This window comes from Phycodurus eques, chromosome 1, assembly GCF_024500275.1.
Source record: "Phycodurus eques isolate BA_2022a chromosome 1, UOR_Pequ_1.1, whole genome shotgun sequence".
NCBI classification, from domain to species: Eukaryota; Metazoa; Chordata; class Actinopteri; order Syngnathiformes; family Syngnathidae; genus Phycodurus; species Phycodurus eques.
Window position 1 is genome coordinate 28,342,066 of NC_084525.1, and position 23,209 is coordinate 28,365,274.

The 23,209-nt window shown below is 40.7% G+C and overlaps 2 protein-coding genes across 3 annotated transcripts in view; both read right to left on the reverse strand.

Moving 5' to 3' along the window:
* znf217 (zinc finger protein 217) overlaps positions 1–374 on the reverse strand; it is a 49,454-nt gene extending 49,080 nt beyond the window's left edge. Inside the window, exon 1 of the mRNA XM_061685982.1 lies at positions 314–374. The gene's annotated coding sequence lies outside the window, so the exon portion shown is untranslated. The remainder of the gene's footprint in view (positions 1–313) is intronic.
* Positions 375–6,718: 6,344 nt separating this feature from the next.
* Positions 6,719–22,709, reverse strand: bcas1 (brain enriched myelin associated protein 1). Of its 2 annotated transcripts, none has more exons than XM_061697541.1 (7): positions 22,474–22,709; positions 21,692–21,745; positions 19,289–19,324; positions 18,571–18,792; positions 14,072–14,194; positions 8,836–9,054; positions 6,719–7,488 (listed from the first exon to the last, which is right to left on the reverse strand). In XM_061697541.1, the coding sequence occupies exons 1-7, from the start codon at positions 22,492–22,494 to the stop codon at positions 7,417–7,419; spliced, it is 747 nt and encodes a 248-aa protein (XP_061553525.1). In that variant the 5' UTR covers positions 22,495–22,709; the 3' UTR covers positions 6,719–7,416. The 2 variants fall into 2 exon arrangements, with proteins under 2 accessions (XP_061553525.1, XP_061553441.1); XM_061697457.1 differs by having other exon boundaries at positions 21,692–21,781.
* Positions 22,710–23,209: the final 500 nt, after the last annotated feature.

The window sequence follows — 23,209 nt, forward strand, 5'->3', positions numbered from 1 at the left end:
GTCACGTGTTCGCGACAACAGATGAGATTAAAGTAAAAAGATAAGTGCAACCCATTTGGAACGTGCAGCTTATTGTAATGATCGCTTTGTGTTAAGGAACTTGCAATGTAATGCATTGCTCGTTGCCAGGTCGACGTCACCATACTCATCAGCTGCGACCGAGCGACTTAATCACGTTCGTATCAGTTTGAGTGCCCCCTCCACGGCTCCATACAGTCAAGTTTGGCGTATTTTCAGTCATTCGAAACGACACGTTGAAGTGCCTTGTCACAAAGTGTGCGTTAATAATTTGATGTAGGGAGGTGTAAGGTACCTTTTGAAGCGCTGTTGCTCCTCTTCCTCTTCTTCTTCTTAAGGCACCATGTGGGGGTGGGGGAGGGGCAACCTCCAACTTTTTCACAGTTACATGTTTTTTTTTTTTTTTTTTTTTTTTTTTTTTGCAGAAGCAGGTTGGTTGAGTGAGTCAGCTTCCTCCTATTTCACGACACTGAGCTTCAATAATGACCCCCCCCCCCCCCCAAAAAAAAATAAAAAAAAATAAGCAGTTGATACAGCTAATGATAATGGTGAATCAGATTTGTATGGAAGGATTTGAATGAATAAAGATGGCTTAAAGTGGAGGGTGCACACAAAGGTGTTACAGCTTTGTCACGTGAATAAAATCAGTAACAATTCACTGACTCTTTTTATTTATTTTTTAAATATATAATGAGATACTTACTGTACAGTAAAGGAGCAGTGTGAAGAGAAGCAGCCCCTCCTCCACGCCGCAAAGCAGCCAGACAGCAGGCATTGATAGCAGTTTAAAAGCCACATACATACAATGATCCAATCAATGAGTATATTCAGCTGAACACACTACTCACAGCCTGGATGCCTGAACCAAAAGACAAGCATTATGTGTAAGCACGCCCAGCTGAGGAACAGTATAACAAAGAGCATTTGTGAGGCCAAAGTACACAAGTTTGACTTCTCCAGTCCACCTTTTGTTAGCTACCATATTTCATCTTCACAAGGTGCAGTAGAATTTTCAGCCAGAAGGTCTCACCCAAATATATAAATAATAATTTTTTTAAAAAATCTACATGATACAACCTTTAACCCTGCGGTCGGCAAATGTGTCTTTCCAAAAGAATAATAATGAGATACAAATCTCAATGTGCTACAAGGTAGAAAATGTGCATAAAAGGCTTTTAAAGTTTGTATTGCTTATTATGTATTCAACTTTATTCACTTATTTCAAATCATGAATAATAAATAAAAACATCTCAATGTGCTACAGGGTAGAACAAATGCCCATGAGTTGTATAGATTCACAACTGTCTGTTATTTATTTGTTTCAGTTTGTTGATATTTATTTGACTATATGTTTCATGTTTAGAAATTAAAAACATCCAAGCAAACACTATTATACAAAACCAACATTGTACAGCAGTCTCTGGCCTTTCTTATGCACTTTACGTTTTACACAAAACAAATATTGCCTTAAGTACCTCTACTAATTAGTATTCAGTAGTGTAAATGGAAACAGATACGATGTTTACTTGTATCTGAGTAGATTGTTATTCTCTTTGACTTTCTTCTAACAAGTAAAAAAATATATACTTCCAGTGAAATATCTTCAAGAGGAAAACAAGTTAACAGTTATGCACAGTAATAAGAAATTGTTGTACGTAAAGGGCACTGTGTTTTTTGTCCTGACTTGTCAGGAGCAGCTGACTTCTTTGTTCTCCTCCAGTTTCATGACCCCCAACCCCCTTCTTTCATAATGGCTCCTCAAAAAAAAAAGTGATAGTATGAGATCTCCTTCCACACCCTTGTAGCCTCCATTGTCTTCGAGATGCAACCAGCTGTTGTGTTGCCCATCACTGTAAACATTCTCAAATCTGACTTTTCTGGCTTTTACGTGCACATGTGACATATTTGTCTTTTTTCTCGAGAGAAATTGACAAGGGATGGCTTCCCACAATGGCTTCAAATGTTGTCACCTTCAAAATCTGCAATTGCAAAGTGCTTTGTCTTTGGAATGAACAATTTTTTTGAATTGAGAAAGCTTTCTGGATATCATTATCATATTTGAGCAAAGCACTTGCTAAACAACAATAAATGACAACCCAACCTGATGAAATATAAATGTGTGAACATGCAATCGCATCCGGTTTAAACTTGGTTTGACATTGATCCGATCCTACATACACATCGCAAATGGAAGAAAGAATCAAATCAATCAAATAATAAATCACAAGCTGTAAATACTGTATATGTTCACATAGACAAACTACTCTGGATAAAAACATAACCTCCCTGGGTGAGGTAAGAATACAAATCAAACAATATTGAATAAATGCAAAGCAAAGCTTATTCGTTGATGACATCAATGTCACTTACAAGTATGATGCATTTATTTGAATGATTAATTATCTACTTTGCTTTCGATCTGTTTGTTGCTTTCAGTGATGGTACAGTAGTGACGTGCTTCAAATCATGTAAATGCTTCATTCAGTCATCAAGACAATTGCCTTCTTTCAATAGGAAGGTAAGTTAATTTGATCAAGACTAATAATATCATGTTATCTAGCCATCAGTTTTCTAAAGGGCTTGTTCTTGTTAGGGTTACCACCAGTGAGTTGATGCCTATCCCAGCTGACTTTTGCGAGAGGCGTGCTACACCCCGGACTGGTCACCACCCAATCGCAGTATATAGTTATATTTTAATTATAATTAAGTTTAGGACATAACTATAATAATTTAATATATATATCAAATATAATTTAATACTATGTCATTTTGTGTAATTTGGCCTTTTATTTCTCAAGTTATTAAATTATTTTGGACTTTGGTTTGAAATAAGCAATTGAATTGCATTAAGTATTGAAATACTCCTCTTCAATGACAACTAATCTTTTATAAGAGGACATATAAAATTGCATCACGTTATTTAAAGACAGTCTCCATTAAATGTTATTTTCAGGATCATCTTAGGGCTTTCACAAGGTTTCTGCCGGTATCAACTTCAGATGCCTTTTGTTGTCACATTCAAAGAGCATCTCCATGACAATGCCTCCCAAAATTCAGCCTGCAGCCACCGCTGTTTTGGGCCTGGCCTGCAGAAGATCTCAGTCGCTAATTTGTAACCATCTTTCGTCTCTGGCTCCTCACATTTTTCCCTAGAATCTTCTCTACAGCAGCAGGCGGGATTATTAGCTGCGAGCAGCAGCATGACGCACATTGAGGGCGACAGGAGGCCTCTACCCAGGCCTGCCGCCCATTGAGTCTCAGGTCCTGGGATGAACCATGGTGGTATGGTGGTCCGTGGAGCTGATCTAATCCTTTGGATGATTAATTCCATACAAACAACAGTTCCCAGAAGGGCCTGCACAGCTCCAATCAAATGTCGTAGTTCGTCGAAGGAACATGGTTTCACATTGAAATGTGAATGAGAAGATTTCCACTTGTTTGCTAGTGAATGCAAAAAAGTTCAGGAAAAATGCCAGACCCTGTAAAGTGACTTCAGTAATTTGTTTCTAAATACATTTAATATCTTTGAAGTACAGAAAATATTTAAAAGCAGAGAACAATTTAGTACAGATTTGTGGATAAATAGAATTAAAGTTTGTTCCACCATTTCAGTGGTCTGGATATTTTGAGCATGGCTAAAACCAATCCCAGGTATGCACTTTGACTTTCAAGCATGAGTCAGCCCTCCCCACTATATACTGCAAATAGCCTACTGAGTGCCGTTATTCCAGACGACCCAGTCTGCTCGCTAGCCTGCTAGCTCACTAGCCCACTAGGTTGCTATGTTATGTGAACCCACACACACACAGCAAGGCAGCCCTCCAAGTCACTGCCTTACTCGGTTTTCTGTCATGTGCGTGTCCACATGACAGAGACACTTCAGGTGAGGCTAACTGTTGTTAAACACAGAGGAACACGTTATTCAGCCTGTGGCTCACACTACAGACATTTAAACGCAGAGTGTAAGAACGTATTTTAGTAACAGGTAAGAGTCGAGCGAGGCGTGTTTTCATCGCATTAATTGGACACGCCCTCCGCGTCCAACAACTACATTTTTCATGATTTTGAAACCTCATTTTCTATATTTGGCATTTTTGGGGGGGGTTATTCACTCAAATTTGGCAGGCTTGTTAACAACAATCTTCTCTGTGGTGTGTGAAATGTATAACACATTTTTATTTTCACTTTACAGGGCCTTTAACCTGTAGCCTGGCTTTTGTGATGCCGCAGAATGGGTGAACTTTAGTGTATGGGGGGGAAAAAGTATTTTGGTGTACTGCTGTCATGATTGACATAAAGATCTAATGATTGCATGAACAGTGACTGCAAAGCCGGCAATGATGGTGACCATGAAGGAATGTGAAAGAATGCATGGTGAATGGTTAATGTTTTGTGAGACGTGCAGTATGTAAGACATTTGGGTCAGTGGCCAGAGTTCACTTAACCTGCTCAACTTATCAAAACATCCTTAGGGCCACTTACATGAGACTGAACGCATAAAAATGACATTTTGGAGAGCTGTTGTCAATCTTATGTAAACACTCAAATACAAATCTGTTCTACAACTGAGCACATTGTTGCGTTCATTTATGAATGGCGAACACAGGGTTGTTGTTCTCGACCTTAATGGGATGGATGGACGTTAAATTCCAGTTGGATGGTTTTTCGGGATCAGATAAAAACGGACGTGCTGTCAGAAAAAGGACGTTTGGTGGCATTTTATTACATGAAGAATCAGTATTGTTTTGTGGCAACGTACTAACTTGTTCAACTCAAGCTCCCTTCCCCTTGGTCCATCATAAAGCTGGGAGTATGTTAAACTGCTCAGGCGATGTCGTCACTTTCTTTCTGTCATTGCCTCTGCAATTCCACTGATGCACAATTGAAAATAGTCCACCTATTACGGAGAGTAACGCAAGAAGAGTCTTCTTGATAACAAAGGAGCGGTGTGAGTTATGGCCACAAGGGCCGTGACTCATCACTTAATGGTGGCCGAACGCTTGGTACTTGGAGGATGCCATCTAAAACACATCCTTCCAAAGACTGCACACCAGGCTGTTAATCACAGGATTGACAACAAATGGTTGAAAAGGATTGGCGGCTATTCTTTTAGTCAAGTTATACAATTGCATAGAGCCTAGTTTCACACCTTTTTTCTTGCAGTACATCTCAACTGTGGCAATCCTGCTGTGACAAACTAAAGTGTGGACCAGACATTCTCCGTGTGGTACATTGACTCCCTTTAGAAAAAAGAATCACTGCCTAAGTACAGTTCAGTTGTATTCAGAGTGGCACTAAGCAGGCCCGAAAAATGTCATGTAAATTCGACACACCACAGAGAAGAGTAATGGTAACAAGCCTACCAAATTTGAATGAATTAAAAAATAAACAAACAAACAAAAAATAGCTAAGTATATAAAAGTAGGTTTCAAAACTTGAATATTAAGGGCCACCTCTCAGCTCTCAAATGCTGTGGGGTTTGATAGCTTATACAATGTAAAATCACACTAGCAGGCTCAACTTAAAAATTGAATGGTTATTGTGGACTATAATCATAAAAATAAGCACACGTCAACGTAACTTTGTACTTATAGAGGAGGGAAGGAACTCTCATTAGAAAGTATACGCCCCAGCCACGTGACGCCACAGGTTAATGATTATTTGCTAAAAACAATAAAGTTTCAGTTTGAACATTAAATATATAGTCTTTGTAGTGTATTCAATTAAATATAGGTTGAACATGATTTGCAAATCATTGTATTCTCTTTTTATTTATGTTTTAACACAATGTCCCAACTTCATTGGAATTGGGTTTGTACTACTCTTTCTTCTTTTCATTTCCCAGCAGTCTAGGTGCCTTGCCGCCATACTAACTCTCACAGGTCAGTCTTGGTATATACGACAGACATCTGGTTGGAGGAGGAGACTAGTGATTGTCAGTGGAAATATTGGCAAGTGTGGTGTGCGGTGTTAGTCATCTTAAGTAGGCTACACAACACACTATAAAAGCAGTGTGAGGTCTCTCCCATTCAAAAACAATAGGGTACAATGTTAAAATTTGGCACAGTATATGTGTACCCTGCTTAACTAATCCACATACTGTAAGCCTCTCCAGCTAACTTCGGGTGAGAGGCCGGGTACACCCTGGACCAGTCACCAGCCAATAGCAGGGCACATATAGACAAACAACTATTCACACTCACATTCACACCCTTTAAGAGTCTTCAATTAACCTAAGAAGCATGTTTTTCAAAAGCCGGAGGAAACCGGAGCACCTGGAAATAACCCACGCAGGCAATGGAAGAACATGCAAATTCCACTTAAAGTCCGTAGCCGGGATTTGAGCCTCAAATCTCAGAACTGTGAGGCGTATGTGTTAACCACTCATTCACCGTGCTGGAAGTGACTTACTAACTCAAGTAAATTAAATCCCCCCTTAGTGGATTTCATGGGGTTTTCTTACAGCTGTCAATCAGCGATCCAAATGAATCCAACAATGACTATGAATTTACAGCAAGTGATTGATGCGTCACAGTTTCTCATAAGTTCGCCAAGTATGTGCGCATGATGGCTGGTGTCATGTTCTTAACATCGACCAAACCCAATGACTCATTGCAGTTGTTTTAAAAAGCGGCTGCTCTGTTTTGAAGTTATAACATTTCACAATCAGCAAGAAACGACAAAGTTGTTTATTGTCCTCAGGAAGTTACGAGTCAAGCAGACAAAAGCACACCATTACTTGCACAAGAAAATGCCACAAGACAGTCATTAATTGACAGTTTACAAAGAAGCAACAGCACATTGAGTATGGGATCAGTTGTAATTTGTATTTCATTCCCACGTGAATTTGTTATTTTTCAAGCTTACAATTATTTCCGGACATAGTAACGATTGTGATTTATTTCAAGGGTCCAATATATGGTGTCAATATCTATGAACAGCTTACATAAACATAACATATCATCTCTAAGTGCAGTCTAGTTTGTCAAGCGCATACAAATTTACGTTGACACAATAACAACAAAGGAAGGTTTCAGTTTGCCACCAACCAACAAGAAGCAAAGTGTGCTAGTGGATCCTGTAAAAGGTTTTTGTTAGTGCAAATAAAGCTACTTGTAATTCCATTTCATGTGTCAACTCCGTAATTTGACCAAACGTCGACCTCCACATTGTCACTAAGCAGAAGATTTTAAAATCTCTATGTCTTCAACTACCTGCACTCTGTTCATATTCACTTTCGTTCCCCCCTCCAGAGTTGTATTAACCTTTAACCTGCTAAATGGACAAAAAACAAGCAATTATTAATATGATGGTTCTGCAAAATGGAGGCATGAGCCAAAGAGAAAAATAAAGACAGAGGGGAGCATATACAGCAGAACTTCAGTGTTGATTCTGATTTCATTTGGCTGCTGGAGCCACGGTCACTGGCTCGGTCTGGACCCCGGCGTCTGTCGAGTGACGTTTCTGGCCCTGCAGAATATTAGAACAAGGATCAGAATTATCTCGATGTTTGTAGTGTTTCCTTACTATGTGACATTGCCAACTACTGGCCTAGCAGGCCTTGCATCCGTATTGCGGTGTTTCCGTTTTTGCAGGTTCATGTGAATAGGGATCATTTTGACAATGTCATCTGTACGCACTGGCACAGTGTTGATCACCAACACCCAGAGAGAGTCCAATATTTGCAACCTGCTTATCCTTGGGTCTCTTCAACCTGTCCAATATTTAGTATGTGAGACAAAACAACTCTTCACATTTTATTTGTTGCAGTGTGCATCACTCTGTCCATTTACATGCATATAGATTGTAAATCTCTGTCTGAGAAGGGGAAAAAAAACAATACTTCAGTCTGGAATCTCAGACTTCATAGTTGACAGACAAATACGCTATTATATATATAATATAGTTAATCATGTAACAAATTTGGGAAGCAAAGGGTACATGGAGTCAAGATGGACTCAGAAATTCTGACACTCTCAAATTATTATCATTACTAATGCTACTACTAATAATATTGTATTATTAGTTCTTAAAATTTTGCCATGCCTAAAATATACAACAGTGTAATATGGATTTCCCCTCAGAGATGTATGAAATAAAATAAACTGGGCAAAACAGATTGCAACTTGGTGTGATGAGAGTGAGACAAACATGGTGGATTTGCATGTTAAATTTAGGCCATCTAGTCCAGATCCAAATTGGTTTGATATTTGCTTGTCACCCAGCATACACATGCACGTCATTCAAATCTGATAGTTGATGAGCTCAGATTAGTTTTTAATGTGTTGTCCAATTATAAACTGTATAGCGGTTTTCACATCCATCCATCCATCCATTTTCCATACCGCTTATCCTCACTCGGGTCACGGGCGTGCTGGAGCCTATTCCAGATATCTTCGGGCGAGAGGCGAGGTACACCCTGAACTGGTCGCCAGCCAAACGCAGGGGACATATAAACAAACAACCATTCGCACTCACATTCACACCTCCGGGCACACCTTTAGTCTTACCAACATTGGATTAATACAATCTATATTAAAATAAATATAATAAGAATCAGGTTCAGTAGGTTGACAAGTTGCACACAAATAAATGAAGAAGTAAACCTACTCTGATGAAAACAATGTCCCCTTTGGATATAACTGATCAGTTTTAAAAGTTGGTCTTAGTTACCTGGTGAGCTGCTGCTTCCATCTAGTGGGGACAATGCCACAGCATATTGCAACGTGACAGGGCCTTTCAAAATAAACTCCCGGGAGCTGTAAATAAATAGCGATGATGTGGGAGCTATAGCTAAATATTGGTGGTGTATTTTACCAGATGTTTCAAGAAGAGCTGGATGGAGTTCCTCTTCTCTGACTTCCGGGCCGCATTGGCAGCACTGTCGACAGCTTTGGGGGCCACCGAGGCCACTTTGTCGTCTATGATCACCTCGCAAGACTTGACCGCTGCTTTGGATTCCTCTTTGACCTTTACTGTGGGAGGTGCGTCTGCTGCTTTGGCAGGGGCAGGGCTTGCCTTCTTGGGGTCACTAGCCTGAAAGCAGTAGAGCACAATCAGCACACCATGAGAAAGATAAGTACTAAACTATTTTGTTGTGTTCGTCAACTAAAGCCATTCTGTCAGCATAATCTCCCTGTGCTTATTTTGGTTCCTCCCACAGTACACACATGTATGTAAAAACTCTAAATTATCTCAGTGTTCACTAAAACAGTGTTTAGTCTACTGAGCCAAACCAAAAATTTTATATCACAAAAATCTTATGACACATTACCAAACAAAATTATCATAAAAGGTGTAAAGGCCTACACAGGTTAATTATGTACCTTCTGTAATCCAGTGCAGTGATTCTCAAAGTGTTGTATCAGTATCCTAGTGGTATGCTGGCACTCTCTAGTGGTATCCATCCATCCATCCATCCATTTTCTGAGCTGGTTATCCTCACTCGGGTCGCGGGAGTACTGGAGCCCATCCCAGCCATCATCGGGCAGGAGGCGGGGTACACCCTGAACTGGTTGCCAGCCAATCGCAGGGCACATACAAACAAACAACCATTCGCACTCACATTCACACCTACGGGCAATTTAGAGTCTTCAATTAACCTACCATGCATGTTTTTGGCATGTGGGAGGAAACCGGAGTGCCCGGAGAAAACCCACGCAGGCACGGGTAGAACATGCAAACTCCACACAGGCGGGGCCGGGGATTGAAACCTGGTCCACAGAACTGTGAGGCAGACTTTCTAACAAGTCGCCCACCGTGCCGCCTCTCTAGTGGTATGCGAAATAATTACTGAAACAAGTACAAATACAATTTACATTTAAAATATGAAATACAACTAAACATATTGTATCAGAATAAAGCTTGTAGCTATGCATACGGCCTGTTCATTTTCCAAATACAGTTCAGTTGTATTTAAGTACAGTACAATACATTTGTACGGAATCTTGTAATCAGTTTCCTTTTAACTCTCATGTGCAATACGAGTGAGGATAAGTGATTGACACACACACACACCCTGAAAAGGTAGTGTGGGTCCCCCTTTCCTGGGACTCACCACCTGTGGGAGGGGCCAAAGGGGTCGGGTGCGATGTGAGGTGGGTGCCGGCTGAAGGCGGGGACCTTGGCGGTCCTATCCTTGGCTACAGCAGGTGTGGGCAAACCTATTGCTCCTCGGCTAGGTGCCTGTAGGTTGGGGTTCACTCCAGTAGATGAGAGGGTAGCCCCCCCCCCCCCCCCCCCCCCCGCCTTTGGGTGGGGGGACAGGTCCTGACTGTTGTTTGTGCCGATGCACCAAACAGCAGCTCAGAATACACACCGTTTTTGGAGTCCATGGAGAGGGTGCTGGAGAGCGCTCCCGCTGGGGACACCCTCATTCTGCTGGGGGATTTCAACGCTATGCTGGAAATGACAGTGAGACCTGGAAGGGCGTAATTGGGAGGAATGCCCCCGATCAAGAACCCCGTGTAGTCATGTCATTGGACATGCGGCCGCATGTCTTGGACACTCGGGTGAAGAGAGGGCTGTCAACTGATTACCACCTGGTGGTATGTTGGCTCTGATGGTGGGGGAAGATGCCGTTATGACCTGGCAGACCCAAGCGTATTGTGAAGGTTTGTTGCGAACGTCTGGCAGAGTCCCTGTCAGAAGGAGTTTCAACGTTCGTTGAAGCAGAACTTCAACGAACGTCCCGGGTGAGGCAGGGGACATTGAGTCTGAGTGGACCGTATTCTGTGCCTCCATTGTTGAGGCAGCTGACCGGAGCTGTGGCTCTAAGGATGTCGCCGTCTGTCGTGGCAGAATTCCCCGAACCTGTTGGTGGACACGAGCAGAAAGGAATGCCGTCAAGCTGAAGAAGGAGTCGTCTCGGGCCTTGTTGGCTTCTGAGACTCTGGAGGCAGCTGATGGGTGCTGTCTAAGACAAGCAGAATGCAGCTTTGGTGGTCGCTAAGATGACAACACGGCCGTGGGAGGAGTTCAGTGAAGCCACGAAGAACGACATCCAGACGGCTTCGAAGAAATTCTGGTCCACCATCTCTGGAGGGGGAAGCAGTGCACCATCAACACTGTGTATTGTGTATTATTGTATTATCTGCTGACCTCAACTTGGGACGTTGTGAGTCGGTGGGCAGAATACTTAGAAGACCTCCTCTATTCTACCAACATGCCTTCCTATGAAGAAGCAGAGTCTGGAGACTCTGCGGTGGGCTCTCTTATCTCTGGGGTTGAGGTCACTGAGGTCGTTAAAAAGCTCCTCAGTGACAGGGCTCCAGGGGTATATGAGATTAGAATCAGAATCAGCTTTATTTGCCAAGTATGTCAAAAACACAAGGAATTTGTCTCCGGTAGTTGGAGCCGCTCTAGTACGACAACAGACACAGTGAATACTTTTGAGACATAATACATAAAAACATAGTCACTGAGCGACAAAAGGTTATCAGTAATGTGGTAATGCCGATACCTTTTTTTTTTTTTTTTTTTTTTTGACAATTGTGCAAATGATGCAGACTCCTCTGGTAATTTAGAGCAGTTTGAAAAGACTAATAGAACAATAGTCTGGTGCAGTGACCATTGTGCAATTGGCGCAGAGACTTCAAGAAATCAGCCCGGAGTTCCTAAAGACTCTGGATGTTGTAGAGGTGTCCAGGTTGACACCCCTCTGCAACATCGCATGGACATCATGGACAGTGCCTCTGGATTGGCAAACCGGGGTGGTGGTCCCCCTTTTGAAGAAGGGGGACCGGAGGGTGTGTTCCAACTATAGCGGAATCACACTCTTCAGCCTTCCTGGTAAGGTCTATTCAAGGGTGCTGGAGAGGTGGGTCCATCTGGAAGTGCAATCTCAGATTCAGGAGAAGCAGTGTGCTTTTCATCCTGCACATGGAACAGTGGATCAGCTCTACACCCTCAGCCTGGTTCTGGAGGGTGCATGGGAGTTCGCCAACCAGTCTAAATGTGTTTTCTGAACTTGGAAAAGGCATTCAACTGTGTCCCTTGGGGAGTCCTGTGGAGTGTGCTCTGGGAGTTCGGGGTACCGTACCACCCGATAAGGGCTGTTCGGTCCCTGTACAACTGGCGTCAGAGTTTGGCCTGCATTGCCGGCAGTAAGTCGAATATGTTTCCAGTGAGAGTTGGACTCCAGTAATGCTGCACTTTGTCACCGATTATGTCCATTACTTTGATGGACAGAATTTCTAGGTGTAACCAAGACGTTAAGGGGGTCCGGTTTGGTGACATCAGTGGTACATCTCTGCTTTTTGTAGCTGATGTGATTCCGATGGCTTCATCAAGCTGTGATCCTCAAGTCTCGCTAGAGCGGTTCGCAGCAGTGAAGGGGCTAGGATGAAAATCAGGATGAATAGGATAAAAATCAGCACCTCCAAATCTGAGTCCATGATCCTTAGTCAGAAAAGTGTGGAGTTTCCTTGCTGGGTCAAGGAGGAGATCCTGCCCCAAGTGGAGGAGTTCAAGTATCTATGGGTCTTGTTCATGAGTGAGGGAAGAATGGAGCGGGAGGTCAACAGGCGGATCGGTGCAGTGTCTGCAGTGATGCGGACTCTGTATCGGTCTACTGTGGTAAAGAAGGAGCTGAGTTGAACGGCCTAGCTCTCAATTTACCGATCGAGCTACATTTCTACCCTCACCTATGGTCACGAACTGTGGGTCAGGACCGAAAGAACAAGATCGCGTGTACAAGCGGCCAAAATGAGTTTCCTTCGTAGGTTGTCCAGGCTCTTCCTTAGAGATAGAGTGAGAAGCTCAGTCATCCGGGAGGGGCGAGTCACTGCTCTTCTGTACCGAGAGGAGCTAGATGAGGTGGCTCGGGCATCTGATTAGGATTCCCCCTGGAAGCCTCCCTGGTGAGGTGGACGTCCCACTAGGAGGAGGCCCCAGGGACGACCCAGGACATGCTGGAGAGACTATGTTTCTCGGCCGCCCTGGGAACGCCTTGTGATTCCCCCGGAACAGCTGGATGAAGTGGCTGGGGAGTGGGGAGTATGGGCTTCCTTGCTTAAACCCCTGCCCCCGCAACCTGATAATGTTCATGTGTGTGTGTATGTATACACAAATAAAAGCACACTATAAACGTTCAGACGGTGCATAATGATGAAGTGGCTTACAAAAATATAAATATAAAAAAATATTAAATACAATATATAATATAAGATCCTTTACAACTGGTTCGTTTTTGCTGAGTTGAGAAAACTTTGGCCTACTAGTTACTGTAGTTTAATTTTAGTTATTTTGGTGGTTCTTGGAGAGCCAAGTATTTTTTGAGGTGGTACTTGGTGTAAAATGTTTGAGAACTACTTGTCTAGTGGTAAAGCATTTAATTGTTCTGCCTGTACGTCGGTGGCGTAGGTAGATGAACAAAGATACATTATTTGTAATAAATAGATATAATTATCTGACCAAATAAATAATTTTCTGTGGCACACCTGACCATCGCTCACAACACACTAACGTGCCGTGGCACAGTGGTTGGGAATCACTGCGCTAAAAAAAACATACTGTACAAAGCCGGATATACACATACCAATAATCCCACCTAATTTCATCCTGAGATCCCCCTTCGATCAAAGTCAGCAAACTCAAGATTATCCAATGTCTCTGAAAGATTATCCTGAGCGTGAGAGTTAACCTGTGTTGTGTGGTGTGTTAAAACTGGCTCATCCTCCCCAATCTGCTCAGAAAACATTCGGGTTAAACTTGTTCATTATTTCCGTTTGCAAATCTTTATGTGTATAGTTAATACTGAAGTGGGCTGAGCCACTGACTCCGTGATTGTGACGTGAAATGCAAAGATAGCAAATATGGAAGTGACCTGAATCTCATGAAATTGCTGGACTTCACAAATTGTGTTTGTTGAGTGCTTGAATAACATGTATCGCACGTTTTCACCACAATAAAAATGCCAAGGACAATAATTTGCATTATCGACAGGTGATGAGTCCAGGGTGTACCCCATATTACACCCTGAACTGGGAAAGTCTCCATCTTAAATAAAAAAGGTGACATGGAAAATGAACGGAGGCTCTATCAATGTTCTTACTTTAGGCTTGAACAAAGAGAAGAAGGGTGATTTTGATGGTGTTTTCTTCTCCTCGTGAACCAGAGCTGGCGGTTCTGGCTTGGCAGAGGCCTCGAGAGTCCCACCTTTACAAGGATCCACCTTCTTTTGTGAAAAACAAAGAAGAATCATAAATATCACCAGCTATTTTATGAGGATGATGACAAGGAAGTCCAAGTGGACACCTAAGAGTGAAAGATGATGTTAAAAGACGAAAGGTTTGCGACCAGAAGCAAATCACAGTAAGAATAGAAAAAAAGCAGACCCTGATCCCTCTCTGCTGAAGATTGTCTTGTCTAACTAGAATTGTCAGTTAACTCATGCAACATGCATAGAACTCGTGCATTATTCACCAAGAAGGGAAAGAAAATGTCACCCCGCAATTTTAACAAAAATGGGAAAAAATTCCTGATTAGTGTATGTGGATCCGCACCAAACTGGAATGTGATCTGCCTTAGTCTGTGCCTCATGACTCAACAAGATTTTGTACAAATCGGTTAAATAATTGTATCCATCCATATTCTATACTGCTTATCCTCATTTGTGCTGGAGCCTATTCCAGCTGATTTAGGTTGAGCGGGATTGTACAACCCTGGCTTGATCGCCTGCCAATTACGTACTGTACATGGGGTTTAGGTAATAGTCTTTTTACCCTAACATGCATGTTTTTGGAATCCGGGACTACCCAGAAAAACCCTACACAAGCAAATTCCACCCAGGTAGGGCAGAGCCCGGATTTGAACTTGTTACTTTGAAATTCTTCATCTTTAATTTTTAAACATGCTAAAAAAATCAATCCATCAAGCAATAATATATTGATTATATATTATAGTTATTTTGAAGAAACTGCCACGTCAAAGTTTTCTATTAAAGGTGATAATGCAAATACTGTACTTTGGGATTTTTCAGGATTATGGTTTGGCCCGCAGACCTTTACCTTTCCCACAAGAATAGATCCACCACTGCATTGAGCAGCAGCCGAAACACATCTCCACTTTCGGTACCAAAGCAAGAGCAATCCGTCGTACGCTGCCAATTTTTAAAACAATTATTGAGGATTATAATTATGATATGTACACAAATCAGACCTTGACACGGAGCAGAAACTGGAGCAATTTGCAAATCTTGCAAATTGTTTCTGAAACAAAATTATCTATATTTATCGAGGCTTTATGAATAGAAATTGTATTTGTAATATTTTAGTTGTGAATAGTTTCTTTGCATAGCTAATAAAGCTCTTAAAAAACAATTCATTCTAATTCCTAATTATAAGTGGTAGTCGGAGAAGTTGTCAGGGGTGTCGCCCTGTAAGAAGTACAATCCTTGACCGCGGGTCATGTCAAATGTTACTTTTAGTATATCCCACGGGCCGCTAAAAATGTCCTCTTGGCCGTAGTTTGAACACCCCTGCGTTAAAGGAATGTTGAGAGTGGAGACCTGCAAGTTAAAGAGGAGGTAAAGAAGGTAAAGGTGTAGGATCATGAACTGATGTAAGATGTAACCAAATCCTGCGAGAATTAAAATGTAAAACTATCTGAAATCCCTTAAAGATTGTCTTGATTAAAGAGCAGGTAGAGTCACCTCGTCAAAATAACACGGTAATATATATATATATATATATATATATATATGTTACCTTGTTTCCTACCTCTGGTTGCGGTCCCTCTACAGTGAACTGCCGAAAGGAAAAATTGATTTTTTTCCATCAAAGATGCTAACTCTACAAAAGACTAACAACATTTAAACATCAGTATTATCTTTGTAGTTTTAGGTTGACTCCAAATAATTTGTGCCATTGTATTACTGTGCAACCTGTAAGAGAAAACCCAATCCGTTCTGGGAAACAGGTTGAATGTTCGCATTCGAGAAAAATTTTTCCCTGACAGAAATAATTAGTTATCCGGTCATACTGTTGCCATCATAAAATCTTTATTAATTTTTTTTCTGTATATTAACATTTTAAACATTTAACATTTTTATTTTTTTTTTCATATAAGTGTAAAAAATATGCTGACCACTATTCAAAGTAAAGCGCCCAAAAAAACAAGATGTGATTTTTTTATATATATTTTTTGCTATTTAAAACAGTTCCATGGTGTCATTTTCGCTGAAGTCAGTCGCTTTTGACGCGACGGAACTGTCTCGTGCTCAAGCACCGAGTCCTAAGAGCAAGTGAGTTCCACAGTGTTGTCAACTGAGTGACTCTGTCACTATACAGTATTGAGTGAGTATTCAAACCCCTTTAGCGTCTCTTTTTGTGTGTGCAGCATAGCTGCTAAAAGCTGCTTCACCATGTGTGCTTTGGACTCTGTGCTTCGTTATTTGATCTGAGTCAGCAGATTTTAGAGCCCTACTGGGCTTATATTCCATTAGCATGTCTTTAAATTATTTAGGACCTAATCCATTTAGTGATTTATTGCCCAGTAGCAGAACTTCGAAGTCTAAAGCTGACTGGGAGCCAGTGTATAAACTTCAGAATTGGAGTAATATGTTCTGACCTCTTTGTTCTGGTCAGAACCCAAGCTGCAGCATTCTGAACGAGCTGCAGCTGTTTAATGCTCTTTTGGGGGAGTCCAGTCAGAAGACCATTACAATAGTCAAGCCTACTTCAAATAAAAGCATGGATACGCGTCTCCTGGTCTTCTTGGCCTTCGCTCTGGATATGTTCTTCAGCTGGTAAAAGCCTGTTTTAGTGATCGATTTGATATGACTGTTGAAAGCCAGGTCGCAGTCTATCAACACATACAAGCACTTAAGAAATAAAAAAGTAAATTTTCCATTAAATGTCCCCTTTAACTTTGATAGTGTGAGGACACATATTCCACTACTGTAAACCTATCAAATTCCACGAGGCACAAGAATAAATAGTTTGATGCTCGCTGAAATTAGGTCTTGGGAGGTATACACTGATGTTTTGTATCATCTCTTTCATGATAGCAATTTGAGTTTGCATATGGAAATGTTATGCAACTTTAGAGGCTAATGTTTTCAGAAAATTTGGACCGAATTCCAAATGTAGGACCTCCGGGACGTTCCACTTTAGAGGTTCCTGTGTATTAAACGTCATGTCAGCTGCTACCAAAGAGAGAAAGGATTTACGGTATGTTTTCACTTTTGTGCTGCTTTACCTTCTTGTCTACAACCATCTGTGTTGCCTCTTCTGGTGTCTGCTGAGGTTCTTCGGCCTCATTAGCAAATACAAATGAAAACATTTAAGTAGCTTATGAGGATTACTTCTCATAAATAACACAAATCAAATATTTACTAATAATAATAATAATAACTAATCTTTAAGTGAATTACCTTAACCTCTACAACTGCTTCTGGCACATCCACTGGAGTGTCCTGCAGGGTAAATTGTTTTGTTGTTGTTGTTGAAAATACGTAGTTGGGGCGCAGCATGAACATCTTCAAATAGATTTAGATGCTTCCTGAATGCAGCTGGATAGTTTACCTCTTTTTCTACAATTGGATAGACTTCAGCTTCTATTGCTTGCAGTTGTGCCTCCTTGTTAGTCTGCAGTACATTGAAACAGTTCTTATCGAGAGATACAGTAAGTAACTGTAAAGCATTAACATTGATAATGGCAAACCTCAATTGTCTGCCATCATTGCATGCAAATCCATGCGTTACATGCATGACATTTACTGTAATAATTTAAAAGACATCAATGCCAAAACAACACAATAAAAATAACATTATCTCCAGTTGAACTTCTGCAGCCTCTCACTAAATCACACAATAACATAATTAATATTGTCTTTAAAATATATTTAGTCAAAATGAATGAAAATTCATCTTTAGAGAAGAATTCCACGAAACATACAATGTATATAAAATGTCTGGACCCCCCATTTCAATGACATGGTATTGTGATACAAAAAAATGGGACCAAGATAAATAATTTCAAAATCTAAGCGATGAGACTAGTGAAGGATTATCTTGACAATGCACATGAACTTTTGTTCACTTTCAAGTACAAGCACTAAACTATCTTACTTTTAGCATGTCTTGAATACTGCGCTTGAATGATGATAAGTGGATCACTTCCTAGGCTTGGTTTCTATAGGCGTACGTCAACAAGTTGATGGCATATTTTTATAGGTTGGTGGTTCTTCGTAAAACAAATACAATTTACTCCATGTATATTACGTATTCCATCATAGTAATAAAGTGGACCCCCGCATACTCCCGATTTGGTACCCGTGTATTCACCTATTTGCAGATTTTTTCAATTGAATTCCATTTATTTCTTTTTTTTTGGAGGGTGAGGGGAGAACCAACCCTGAAAACTCTGGAAGTTTATCCCCACTTATTCAAGAACAACAAAAAAAGCTCAACACACACCATTTTCATTGCAATTATAATGGGCGTGAATTATCCACAGATATTCGCTATTCGGGGTCCAGACCAGTCCCTATTCCTCGCCTATAGCGGGGTTCCACTGTAATGAACCGAATTTGGTGTTGTGTTTATTTACCTTTGGACGGAAGAATTTGCTCAGAACATCTTTGGTTGACTTCCCTTTAGAAGATTCCACACTCTTTGGCGCAACTTTTGTTTTTTCTTTTGAGATGGTGGGTTTGGCTGGTTTGCCACTTGGCTCTGCTTTGACTTCCAGTTTCGGAAGCTCTGGAGGAGGAGGAGGTGGTGGGATCACCATTCCCTTGGAAGCTGCAGGAGGATCAGACACTTGTACAACCTTGGGAGTGAAAACAGAATTAGAATGCTTATCCGCAAGGTAAACTGACCAATTCTCCATTTTCTATAGCACATGCCCTCTTTAGCATCACAGGTGAGTTGGAGGCTATCTCAGCTGACTTTGGGCTAGATGCTGTATACAACCTGGAGTGTTTGCCAGGCAATCATAGGTCACGTATTGACAAACAACCATTCCATTCACACTCACATTCACACCTACGGGCAATTTAGTCTTCAGTTAACCTGAGAAGGTTTTTTTTTTTGTTTGTTTGTTTGTTTTTCTTTAAGATGTGGGAGGAGGACCCAGACCCACTAACTACTCTTCTATCGTGCTGCAATAAAGGGGCCATTGCAAAGTAATGGCTGTAACAGTACTAAAAACCAAGATTTCTTGACTATCACTAAGCTTGAAACACGAGAAATGTTCAGTAGGTTAACCAAAAACAAACACAGAAAGTAACCCTTTGGCTTTATAAGGAAACAGACAATGTGCTTACAGTGGTGGTTGGCGCGGACTGGTTCTCCCTCTGCCGCTGTTTGACAACAAAAGAGGCAGCAGTTTAGAATAGATCAGCGAAAAATGTGAGTAGTCATAAGAAAGTCCCGTTCAGTGGCAACAAAAAGAAGGCTTGTCTGCCTAAACCAAAGTCTGAACGAGTTGTTGAATTAGATAAACAGTATCATCAGTACAACCCATTTTTCCATTTTATTGTCGCTGTCCTATGAAAAGAAAGTTTTCAGTTTTTTAATCCGAAATACAATGAAACGTCATTCTAAAAAACTAAATTGTTTTTGGTTGTAACAGTAAAACATGTTTTCTCTTTCTTTAGTTTTTATGTCGTGTTGTGTTTCAATGTTATTTTAATGTGATCTCAATTATTGGAACCTGATTGTTTTGTTGAATAAGTTGTATGTTACATAGTGACTGTCTGATGACAACTGCATCTCTCACATTTTAGAGCAAAAGATTTCGTAAAGCACAATAACTCACTCGTATTAGATGGCTTAAGCGCCACAAGATATTTTTTCACAGCCATCACTGTAATGTACAAATACAGCAAATAGTATGTTGAATGATTTGACATGTTGAAGCAGACTTGTTCAGAATGTTAGTGTCTGAACGAGGATATATTTGGAAAGAGAAGAACAGCTTCTTAATGCAAACAGATTTTTTTTTTTACCTGCATGCATCAATCAGACTGTTCAATGGAAAGTATTTTTACTGTATTGCTAATCATCTATTTAAAACATTACATTCCTTTATCAAGGTTGTCTGTCCTTCGTTCATTAAAACAAAATAACGACTTTGAGAGTCTTTGCACGACTCCAGTATACTCTATGTGTGGAGGAGGTGGGGTCTGAAGAGTGTATTTAAAAGATAGTTCTGCCAACCAGAAAAAAACAGATAAATAAAAGACGTTAACATGCTTTCATTGGGCGGCACGGTGGACGACTGGTTAGAGCGTCTGCCTCACAGTTCTGAGGACCAGGGTTCAATCCCCGGCCCCGCCTGTGTGGAGTTTGCATGTTCTCCCCGTGCCTTTGTGGTTTTTTTCCGGGCACTCCGGTTTCTTCCCACATCCCAAGAAAAACATGCATGGTAGGTTAATTGACAACTCTAAATTGCCCGTAGGTGTGAATGTGAGTGCGAATGGTTGTTTGTTTGTATGTGCCCTGCGATTGGCTAGCAACCAGTTCAGGGTGTACCCCGCATCCTGCCCGATGATAGCTGGGATAGGCTCCAGCACTGCCGCGACCCTTGTGTGGATAAGCGGCTCAGAAAATGGATGGATGGATGGATGGATGGATGTTTTCATTGGTTTGTTTTTGGGCTGGCGATATGAAACTTGAAACAAAAAAAATGTCCCTTTTGTTTAAACGTGAACGCAATCCCCTATAAAATATTGACATTTAAAATGTTACCATAGAATGTAAAAAAAAATAAAAATAAACAAATAAAATGAGCCATCAAACAACATGGCTCAGCTGGTCTACAGGTAATTTATATGTTTGCAGTTGCACAGGTGAAGCAAGGCAACGTTGGCAAAATATTTGCAGCTTGGAAGCACATACCTCAAGTCAAGTTTTCAATATGTCAATAAATCACTGCTTTTGCAATGTTTTAATGGGCACTATGTCCGAGACTGGATCTGTGATTACCTTTCTCTGGTCATTTACAAAACAATGGTCTAAGGATTACACTCATGTCTGTTTCTTAGTAGAAATTAAAGTTGTGTGTTTTTTTATAAATAAAAGCAGCTAGAAGGGTCAGAAAAGTTAAGTTAGCAACTCTGACTGTGCTTTTTAAAACGAGTTCCTCTCTGTTCGCACCCATGTTGTTAGTACAAGCAGTGTAGCAAGAACATGCTTTGAACTACAGGAGCTGTTAAAAAAAAACTGCATTAAAATAATAATAATAAGCAAAAACCTCAAATGAATTGATTAATCACCCAGCCCTACTTTAACATTTAGTCAAAAGTCAAAATCATGAGGAAATGGACTAACGAAGTTGACGTTAGACAGCGACATTAGATATCATATCTTCAACATATTTCCGGCGTCAAACGGAAACCTTGCATCTCCAAAATCATCAGCTTTCAGGAAACCAAAAAAAAAAACCAGGATATTTTTTGAGTCATTGACATTGCATCGTCAAAGAAACCAAGTCATTTTCAAAGCTTTAGGTCAATAATTTGTAAGAATAACAGACCCACGTGTCGAATAACCAATAGTATAGATTTGTGAAAAAAAATATGACATTGACCAAATTTGGACAGAGGAGGTTTCCTTTTGACAGTGATGATGCAGTATCATAAACAACTGGAGGATGGGATGTCCTGTTGGATTTATTGTGGTCATCTTTGACCATGCATTTCTTGTTTTGCTGCGTCAATGGTCACCTGATCCTTTGGGACTTCAGGAGTTTCCTTTTTGGACGTTTTAGTGGATGACATCTGCCGAACAAGGGAAGGGACAGTCACCGTTAAATTCTGCCAAAAAATAAAAAGACAAAATAGAATAACAGGATGCCCAAGCATCACATTACTAAAGATTGCAGTGCTATTAGAAATGCTTAAGCTGAACCAAAGGCACAGAAGGAAGTAGGCTGTTCATATAAGTAAGAATAGGCCTTTAGAATACAATAAGTGTCCACTGCTCTTTGTGGCCATGTCTACACACAGTGCATGCGCTGACAGAGTGGCCACCATTGTGCTCTGGAGATGGCGTAGGCCTGCTCTCGCTCTAGTGTATCTTTACCAATCTGAACTTCCAGCCGCACAGGCCTCCCTTGTGAGCTCACACGATGGCTCCAACAATGGGCCGCCACATTTCCACATGTTCCAAGCATGGCACAAGGGCACTGTAACTCTTTAAAATGCCACACGTTCCAAACGACCGCATGATGAAGAGGAAACACAATGGTTGCCTGTTGCGCGTCAGATCATAATTGATTATGTATATATTTGCTGCTACTCACAAGGTAATTGTTATGATTTACTGTAAAATATAATATTAGCAGCAGGAAGGCTTTTAACAATGATTATTTGGTCGAGCTGAGAGATAAAGATCAAATTGAACCAAAGTTTTATGAAAATTTTCAATTAATTTGGTCTGGTTATAGAAGAGAAAACAACCCAAATATCATATCATTTCTTATTTACATTTAAAATGTGTCACTTACTAAATTTTTGAAGAAGTTCATAACTGGACTCTCTTCTAGGTTAGTCTCCTCTTCTGTGGGTGGACCGTTAGCGTTGTCAGTTTGTTCTGGAGTCCCACTTTCTGGTTCCGTCAGTGCCTCTGGTTTTTGGTTAGCTGTCTCCTAAGCACCATCACACAGACTTAGCCTTTTGAGGGATATGCAGTAGCAGAGCAGTGCAGCAGCGTCTTAATCACAGCATTGAGATGGGCGCACAATTCCAACCATGCCTCTGCCTACTCTGCACACTGTAAACAATAACTCTTTTATGAACGTGCATGTCCCACCCCCATTACTCATTTATATTCAACTATGTTGGACAGTCATGTCTCAAGAATTGTCAGAAAATCCAAATACATTGCTGTGTCCCAATGGTTAGAATCTTTGAAGTAGCTAACCTTGATTTCAATTAGAGGAGTCCAATGAAAATAAAATTGAATTTGTCAATAAAAATAAACAAAAAATAAAATGTCACTTTCGCAAACATCAAAGATAATTTAGTCTTGATTTAACCTAATTTTATGAACATTGAAGGCAATTTAAAGTCTTCCACGAACTGAATTTACATGCTGAACAACAACAAAAAATCGAATAATTTAATCCTCTGGTAACATTTTTCTGTTACCGATGAATGACTCTTTTTCTAGGACCCTACATATTTTGTAAACATCATAGTCAATTCCTCATAGCCCCAAACAACGTGGAAAATAAAATAAGT